Consider the following 8,646-nt stretch of genomic DNA (forward strand, 5'->3'; position numbering starts at 1 on the left):
CCCCCCCCCCCCCCCTCTTGTAAAGGTTCTTGCACTATTTGGATGGAATACACTTCAGTCTTCCTAAAAGCACAATGGAGTTCCTGGCTTCCGAGTTCCCTTAAATTACACACATTTTTAGGCAGCCGCTTAAAGGCTGCTGGGAATATGCATTTGTACAGTAATATATACTCAGAAAGAGTGTGGTTTTATGTTGTTGTGTGGACCCCACATATTTGTACTGTTGTTTTAAATGAGATGTTTCCATTATGAAGATCATTTGTTTTGTACTTTGTCATGCATCTTCCGAAATGTTTTATGAAGTAATAAATGTCGATTTGCTATTTGCCAGCAAACATGTTATTCTCAAAATATGTATGTAAATTCCAATAACTCTGTGAACATGAATGGTGCTGTTTGAATTTTTGTAGTTTGTGTATTTTTTCATACACACCTTTGCGTGATCTGAGAAGGTACATTGAAGGTACATTGTTTGTATGTCAAACCGAAGCACACTTTTCACTTCCTCATCTCCTAAATGGTCTGGTTGTAGTCCACTTGAATCTAGGAAGATAACTACACCTGTTAAACCAGTAAATGCAGCATTTTGTTCTGTATGCAGTTTCAGTGTGTGACTGGAGTATATTTACCAGCTTGCAAAAATATGTGGCTGTTGGCACCTACGGGATGTCAGTCTTGATAATCTCATGGTTTGTTTGGTACAAGTGTAATATTACATTTAATATTTTAATCGTATTAATCACAAGAATTGTCCACAATGGGTTGGTGTTTGGTGTTGCTCCTACTTATGGAGTAATTGATGTTAAAGTGATTATTTAATTTTAAGTTTGTTTTCTCCAGGAAGTGAACACGAAGGTTTTTTTTAGTAATTAAATGCTTGCGGAAGACCTCGCTTGATAGTCCAGCCGCAGCACCTCACCGCGCGCGCTCAAGCGCATTTGAGTTTCGAATCAGACGCGAGCGGAGCGCTGCGCGGTCGAGGCACTGAATGAGCGTCAAGTAAAAGCGTGAAACCGCGCCCTGTAACACACAAGAGAGGTGAACCTACTACCTATGTTTTTAAAAGCATTTCGCCTATGGCAAATCGGGAAAAGAACAAAAAGACACTTCTAGAGTTGGCGAAGCTGTCACAGAACTGCTGCTGTGCTGACTGTGGAGCTGCAGGTAAGAACAGTAGAGTCACCGCCGCTTTAAACGGCTGAACTCGCAGCCAGCAGTTCTTTCTGTACTTTCATTGGGATTCTCTGGCTTAATATCCTGACAGCCTGTTTATCATAGTTTAAAGTTACAGTTCTGTAGGTGTTCGTAGTAGCCGTGAGTAAACAGCTCCTCGTTGTCATGGTTCGATCACTGTAACTGGCTTCAGTAAAACTGGCATTTGTTATGAAACCAGTAGCATTTTAGCTTACATTTATTTTGAAATGCTTGTCAACGAAGGTTTAGCAGGGCTTACACGCTTTTTAAACCATGAATTTCCATTTCCATGCTTTTCTGACTTTTCTGTAATTGTATAGGGATTATAGAGAAAAGGTATAGAGTTAAAACTGTGTAGAGATCTATAAAATTTAACTTTTCTAACATTGTATGGAGATTAATCTCAAACGATTCATTTTCTAGCTGATGATTGAATTTAAAAAAATGATGTATTTGTAAAAGAAAAGAAAAAAAGAAAGTCCTTATTTTCATGATTTTTCCTAAAATTGCTTGACAACATGTCCTGTTTTTCCCTGGTTGTGGGAACTGGGTTATTTATATGTTTGTTTGACTCTTGTTATTTGAAGATCCAGATTGGGCTTCATGCACACTGGGAATTTTTGTGTGTCTAAACTGTTCTGGAACTCATCGCAATCTTCCTTCTGTAAGTCGTATCAAGTCTATACGCTTAGACTTCTGGGATGATGAGCTTGTGCAGGTATGTGAACTCAAAATTCAAATGATAAGATATTTGTTATTGCATGTTAGTTTTTGTGTGGTTACTGTTTTAATTTAGAAAAATTTGAATGGTTACAGTAGACCATGAATGTGAACCCTAACACTGTTGCGTTTCCTTTCAATGCATTTTTGGATTTGAGAAGTTCATGAAGGCCAATGGAAACCGTGCTGCCAAAAACTTCTATGAGAAATTTGTCCCAGTCTTTTATTATCAGCCCCAACCAGACGATTGCGAGTAAGTAGTCCAACCTCTTCTGTTGACTGAAAAGTCGAGCAAAAGCATACATTAATTTAAAACTGAAACGCATACTTACTAATTTATCATCATAATGGAACAGATCTCTGTTTTGGGAAGTTTAAATAAATAGCTGATCAAGCAAACTTCGTACCGGCAAAAAAAAAAAGCACTGTACTATTGTTGGTCACAGTAAGAGGAACTACTGATTCATCTAAAAGGGGTTTCTGGTAATGAAGTCCAGCCGTTTGATTCTGTCAACTGTACTTTCGATTCTTAATATGCTGCATTGTACTTGCATTTGTTTAATATATGGTCATATTCAGCTAAACCAGTATTATCTGTTTGTTATGATAAAATAGTAAGTGTACCTTCAGACTTTCATATGTACTGTATGTAATTTATACATCAATTATTTCCAGCATTTAGCTCAACAAAATGTATTCCATGTACACTGCATAGGGTCCTCAGAGAACAATGGATTCGAGCCAAATACGAAAGAATGGAGTTTACAGAGAAAAATAGAGAAAGACCTTACACAGCAGGTAATCCATTTCAGTTCCCAGATGTTTTCTTTTAATCTTTGTTCTTTACAGGTTTATTTACTTTATTCCGTTTCATCTCTGCTAATATTAATGATGATAACATTAATCTTTCAACAAAATTATTTGCCTTGCTCTAGGTGTCTATGAGGGCATGCTGTGGAAGAAAGGAAAGGATAACGGACAGTTTCTCGAGAGGAAGTTTGTTCTTTCAGTGCACGATTTTACCCTCAAATATTACAAGGAGGATGTGAGAACTTTTTGTTGAGCAATGACGTTTGCACATCATCAAGAATGAAATATTATATTTTACTGAAGGCATTTGTTGTAAAATGCAGTGCAGACTGCGAATAACAACATGACATTTAAGTCCATCAAAGCTAATAGTATGCATTAATCATCACGATTCAACACAATTCTAGCTGTATTTTTTAAATATTTGAACTTTGATTGAAAAATAATAGAATCTAATGATGTATTAGGTGCACAAATAAGCTATTCATTAAACAATAGCTGTGCTTTTCAGGAATCTAAGGGACCAAAGGCTACTATTTCTGTGAAGGACCTGAATGCAACCTTCCAGCCGGAGAAGATAGGACATGCTTATGGCCTTCAGATCACCTACTGTGTGGATCATCACACCAGAAACCTTTTTGTTTACCACAAAAATGGACAGGTTAAACCTCTGGATTTTTTCTGCTCTATTCCCAAGAATTGTGCAACTGTAGTTCAGATTTCAAGTTTTTCTTTGTTTTTCCTCCTCAAGCTGAACCAGTTTCAAAGGCAGCTTGAGCACTAAATAGTATCTGCTCTGTATTTTCTCCATTTTAGGAGATTGTCAATTGGTTTAATGCCATTAGAGCTATTCGCCATGTCTACCTGAAAACAGCCTTTCCTACAGCTAGCGATGGAGATGTAAGTACATTTTGTATACTAGGTTTTTGACTTAATAGAGTACAATGTGTCACCGCAGTGCTTTCAGTTTGCTTTACGTAGCTTTTTAATATCTTATAAATGTGTAGCGTTTTCTCCTGTCATAGTTGTGTTAACATTGCCACATAAAAAGGAAGTACTGCAAGTTTCTCCTTTTCCAAGTGATTTTACTTCCTAAAACCTAACAGCTTAAGTCCTGTCTTCCCTTCTATTTCACAAAATAAATGATCGTCAAACAAACACTCTACACCACAATGTTAACAGGACACAGAAATGTGGTTTTGGTGTTTTGTGAATTGCTGTATTCCTAAACAAGAAATGTGTTTATTTTAGTTGGTTAGCTGACAGAATGCTCTATGTGTCTTGTAACTGACTAGTTTTCTAGGCTAATTCAGGAACAAATTGTACTGTGAATCATCACTGAAAATCACAGTAGATATAAACTTAATTTGGGTCAATGACATTTGTGCAACATGTTCATCTTGAATGAATGACTTTATTGTCATTGTACAAGTACAACGAAATTGAATGCAATCCTTTGGGTGCATAGGGAGAAAAAAAAAATAAATACAAAAGACGTCTCGCATTCAGCAGTCAGTTACACGACTCATGTTCACAGTACACAAAATGTTCAGTTAAGTTATTGCAGTATTCAGAACCAGATAGTTTAAGCATGCGAACTGTTTGATCTCACATTCAACAGAGCTGCACGACTCATTCAATGTTGCACATAATGATCAGTTAAGTTATCGCAGTATTTAAAACAGATATGGCTTGGCATGTAAACTATTAATCTTGCAGTCAACAGAGATGAACACTTCATGTCTTCAACACACATGATGTTAAATATACATTTTTGCAGTATTGAAATCTTGTTCAGCTCTGTAGTGTTAGCATTACACAAAAGAGTTTCACTTTGTGGTTTATTGGTGTTACAGATAAAATGGTACAAAATAATAAATATGAAATAATAATATAAAAATAATAATTATAAATATGTAAACAAAAGTTTACTGCTAGAAATATGATTTAAATTTAATCTAAAAATAACCAAAGCTCTGTGAAACAGTTGGTGAGCAACATTTTTTTTTTCTTGGATTAATGATGCATTCATTATTATCTTGATTATAAACTCTTTTACCAATTTTGTCTTAAGCTAATACCATGGATAACCAGAAACTATTTAAAAGAGGGTTACATGGAGAAGACTGGCCCACTGGTAAGAGTTTTTCCCCCTAGATGGTTCACTCTATGTTGATTCTTTGCATATTTTAAAATCTAGATTTTCCAGTGTAGCAAGGTGTTTGTATTTGCTCTTAAATTGCACAAGCATTTAAGGATAAATCAGGCTATTCTTGTAAAACACTCCGGCTTACACACCTCTTTACACACTCACCATTTCAAGTCATACCACTGTGTCCATTTTTTATATAGTTCCAACATCTGTATGCTATTCTATTGTAACTATAATTTATATAAATAATTGTACTACCACTTATGTGACGGATGTTAAAAGTCTGAAATTTTGAAATGAATTTAAAAGTAATTCGATACACAAACAGCCAGTGTTATTTGTTTTTATATGTTGAACAGCAGCGAGAGCCATTCAAGAAAAGATGGTTTATTTTGGATTCCCTGAACAGGAAACTACTCTATTTTAAAACACAGCTGGTATGAATGAATTTTTCCCTTTCTTACTGTGTCAGTGTTTTGTAGTTCAGCAAAACTCTAAACACGTAAGTGTCATACAAGTGCTACATGAAACTGTTGAGGGAGTAGTGTGAATTTTCTTTTCTTTTTGTCCTAAAGGATGCCATTGAGCTTGGGGTAGTTTTCATTGGCTCAGAGAATCATGGATATTCAGTGAGAGAGTGTGTCCCTAAAGGGACGAGAGGCAACAAATGGAAGTGTGGGGTAATTGTGGAGACGCCAGATCGGCAGTTCGTCTTCATGTGCGAGCAGGAACGCGATCAGAGAGGGTGGGTGGAGGCCCTGAAAACCGTCATCTCCAAACCCATGATGCCGCAAGATTACACCAGTAAGATTATAACACTCTTATCAGATGTGCTAATTAAATATAACAAAACAAAACATAAATGAGGTGTTAATAAATTACACTCTGTCTCTTTTCAGCCGAAGCCAATATTCGTAGACGGAGGTGAAGGCAATGACTGGATGGGACAATAAGCTCAGACTCTGTCACTAAATCTATTTCAAATGAACCCTGACATTCTAGGTAAATCTAGGGTTAAAACATTTGAGTCCCAGACCTGATTTACTCAAAGGGAACTGTGGAAGAATGTGACTTTTTTGGGGCATTGTTTCTAACAAGCAGTTTAAAAAAAATTCTCACTTGGTGCATTTTGGGATGTGAAACCAATCTGAGAAGACTGCAGTAGGTCAGATGAGGATAGACTGACTGGTTGAGCTCTCTAAAAGGAGCACAAAGAATATGACTACGTCTGAAGATGGATAAGATCTGGGCTCTCAATACAAGTAGAGATCCTGAAACAAGCCTTGGCCAAGACGAGAATATCATCTTAGTGAGAACCGAATTAGACTCACGTGTAACTGTGAATCCACATGCAGGAGCTCAAACACCAAATAGAAACTAAAAATAAGGAATTATGGTTGTACAGAAATGGAGACATGCAAGTGACGAAGTGTGTGATGAAAATGCTAATCATAGAACACCTGGGTTTCATAAACTGACATTTGGCCGGTTTTTATTTACCCATATCTTCGGTTGTTCTTTTTGTTGCTAGCGTGGTGCATGTCATTTTTTTCACTAACTGATAACTTTAGCATTATGTTCATATAGCTAGATTACGATTATATTATATTATTGGACAATTTGGAGCTTAAAGGCTGGGAAACCATCTTAAATCAGCTAAGACCAGCAAAACAGTTTGATGCTTTTTTGTTAATGTTGTTCAGCAGAGACAAACTTTTACAAATGGAGCAAAAAAGTCTAGTCACACCGCAAATATATGGTTGGAAATCATTTTACACCAAACTATTTTGGGTTCAATGCGCAGTTTGTCCTGTGGGGGACAGTAATGGGAAAAAGTAAAACCTCATCAGCTGCTGCGCAGAGACAGAAAAGACAGACACGTTTTTACAGCGCTGCGCATTAAAACCAATCACACTCGATTCTGTTGAGCTTATGAATGCAATGGCCAATCAGAGGTGTCCAGATGAGTCATCGCTGAAACTGCAGGAGTTTTGTTCAGTGCGCGAGAATTCTCTGCTCTCTCGCGAATTCTCTCATCATATACAATAAAGTGCAGATGTGCATAGGAATGTAAGTAAGATATTAATTTCACAGTGTAAATGGCTTCAGTGATTATAATGGGAGTTTTTGAGATCGTCTGAACTCTGGCTAGACTGAAGTCAGTGATAATGTTTTTGATCATGTAAATGTTCTTTCCTCTCTTTCTGTGCAATGAAAATGTTATCATTAGTAACGTACAATGTTTTTATTAAATTCACATTAAATACAAAGTCAGTCGTATTAAAGATATTTTATGGAATGACACCCATATCTGGTACTTAGTAAAAAGACGGGGTTTTACTATTATGCTACTTTGCCCATCGCCCATTATGGGTCAACTGACATAATCTATTAAGGTGCAAAATGCATTTACTTATACATATTGTAGAATCGAGATATTTCATGATATAGCTTAGTTCACACGTTTGGGAATATTTCGAATAAAAAGGAAAAAATTAATAAAACAAGCCTAGGCCTTTTAATCTATGACACGTTTCGGTTTCTGTCAAGCACATTACATCGCGGAGTTAATTTGTAAAACAACTTAAGCTTCTTCATGTGTTTAATATTTGTGTTTGTTTTTTGTTTGCCTGAAAGTTTTGTCAAATATATTTTAATAAAAAAATGTCTCACTGTTATAAAATGGTTTCGTTTCTTATTGCATAATTGACACGCTTTTCTTCTCCAGTCCTACAGGAGGCGGTATAACATAACTGCGAACTGTAAACAGAACATGCCAGCGTAAGGAAATTCGCGGTTGTCCGTAGCTGCGTTCCGTAGTTACCGGTTATTGTAGGTCAGCCGTTTCAGGCGTGAGCTTGAAATGTGAACCCAGAAATGTCATGAAGTGAATCTGAAGAAAGCAAGCAGTGCTTTCATATATGCGGAGTCGCTTAGTCTCGATGGCATGAATCACCTCTGTGTGTTAAAGCGCTGTGAGCAGAGGTTTTATTCGGGCTGACACTGACAGAAGTTGATCCGTCCGTTTTGCCCTACAGAGGCCTGCGCTATTACATATAACAGCAGGATCAATGATCCACGACAAAGTACTTGTTCGGGTTTTATTTTGATCACGTTAGAGTTGCAACGATGAGAATGCAACAGCTTTTCTGTAGCTACCGATCAAAATACATGCCTTGCTATATAACTTCTGATAGTTGTTTGGTTGTATAATGTAATTTTACTTGTGCTTCTGCTGTCTCTCATCACATTGGCTTCCTGTAGGTGACGAGTCATTGGATTCCCCTCATCAATGACAGAACAGATAAGGACAGCAGGTGTGTGACATCCTGCCAGGTTCTTGGAGACCTCGGGTCTCTTGAAGTAGTGTTGAGATGTCATGTACAACAAAAATGAGATACAATGTATTTTTGCATAATTATATTTGCATAATCAGGGCTCAATGCTAAGGATTTCTTCTACTGGCCCAGTCAGGCCGGTGGTTCAGATTTTTACTTGCCCTGCCAAATTTTTTACTGGCCCCCGCCACAATTCTTGATTTAAATTGATGCAGCAAAAAATGCTAGTCTAACTCTAACTAATATAAATTTGAAACATTATTTGATTCACCTTAAATGTCTTACATAGCCTTTTGTTAATTTGATGACCTTTATTTATTCTGTTTTCACCATGAAGCTGCTGACATGGCGTTAAAAAATAAATACTTATGTATATGTGTATGTATGTATGTATGTATGTATGTATGTATGTGTATATATATATATATATAT

General features: G+C 36.7%; 3 protein-coding genes across 5 annotated transcripts in view; all 3 read left to right on the top strand.

Moving 5' to 3' along the window:
• Nucleotides 1-433, top strand: part of atad5a (ATPase family AAA domain containing 5a) — an 18,402-nt gene extending 17,969 nt beyond the window's left edge. The window contains exon 24 of one of the 2 annotated variants that reach the window (XM_016279399.1): nucleotides 26-433. In XM_016279399.1, the coding sequence (XP_016134885.1) occupies nucleotides 26-104 (79 nt within the window). In that variant the 3' untranslated portion in view covers nucleotides 105-433. The remainder of the gene's footprint in view (nucleotides 1-25) is intronic. The other variant, XM_016279400.1, reaches the window with a different exon arrangement.
• A 493-nt stretch (nucleotides 434-926) lies between these two features.
• Nucleotides 927-6,855, top strand: LOC107590607 (arf-GAP with dual PH domain-containing protein 2-like). 2 transcript variants are annotated; one of them, XM_016279467.1, is made up of 11 exons: nucleotides 927-1,164; nucleotides 1,782-1,912; nucleotides 2,076-2,167; nucleotides 2,630-2,712; nucleotides 2,850-2,959; nucleotides 3,236-3,385; nucleotides 3,541-3,624; nucleotides 4,799-4,861; nucleotides 5,236-5,313; nucleotides 5,452-5,680; nucleotides 5,776-6,855. In XM_016279467.1, exons 1-11 carry the CDS (start codon nucleotides 1,077-1,079, stop codon nucleotides 5,802-5,804), a joined length of 1,137 nt encoding a protein of 378 aa, XP_016134953.1. In that variant the 5' UTR covers nucleotides 927-1,076; the 3' UTR covers nucleotides 5,805-6,855. The 2 variants fall into 2 exon arrangements, with proteins under 2 accessions (XP_016134953.1, XP_016134954.1); XM_016279468.1 differs by lacking the exon at nucleotides 4,799-4,861.
• A 1,092-nt stretch (nucleotides 6,856-7,947) lies between these two features.
• Nucleotides 7,948-8,646, top strand: part of LOC107590595 (mitochondrial Rho GTPase 1-A-like) — a 14,007-nt gene continuing 13,308 nt past the window's right edge. Inside the window, exons 1-2 of the mRNA XM_016279454.1 lie at nucleotides 7,948-7,962; nucleotides 8,141-8,193. Coding sequence (XP_016134940.1) covers nucleotides 7,948-7,962; nucleotides 8,141-8,193 — 68 coding nt within the window. The remainder of the gene's footprint in view (nucleotides 7,963-8,140; nucleotides 8,194-8,646) is intronic.

The sequence above is a fragment of the Sinocyclocheilus grahami genome, unplaced genomic scaffold, assembly GCF_001515645.1.
Source record: "Sinocyclocheilus grahami isolate Dianchi unplaced genomic scaffold, SAMN03320097.WGS_v1.1 scaffold130.1, whole genome shotgun sequence".
Classification (NCBI taxonomy): domain Eukaryota; kingdom Metazoa; phylum Chordata; class Actinopteri; order Cypriniformes; family Cyprinidae; genus Sinocyclocheilus; species Sinocyclocheilus grahami.

Excerpts from the sequence above, each read along its gene's own strand:
- LOC107590607 (XM_016279467.1), top strand. The coding sequence starts at position 1,077 with ATGGCAAATCGGGAAAAGAACAAAAAGACACTTCTAGAGTTGGCGAAG. Across the intron at positions 1,165-1,781 it reads TGCTGACTGTGGAGCTGCAG|ATCCAGATTGGGCTTCATGC; the intron begins GTAAGAACAGTA and ends TGTTATTTGAAG. Across the intron at positions 5,681-5,775 it reads GATGCCGCAAGATTACACCA|CCGAAGCCAATATTCGTAGA; the intron begins GTAAGATTATAA and ends GTCTCTTTTCAG.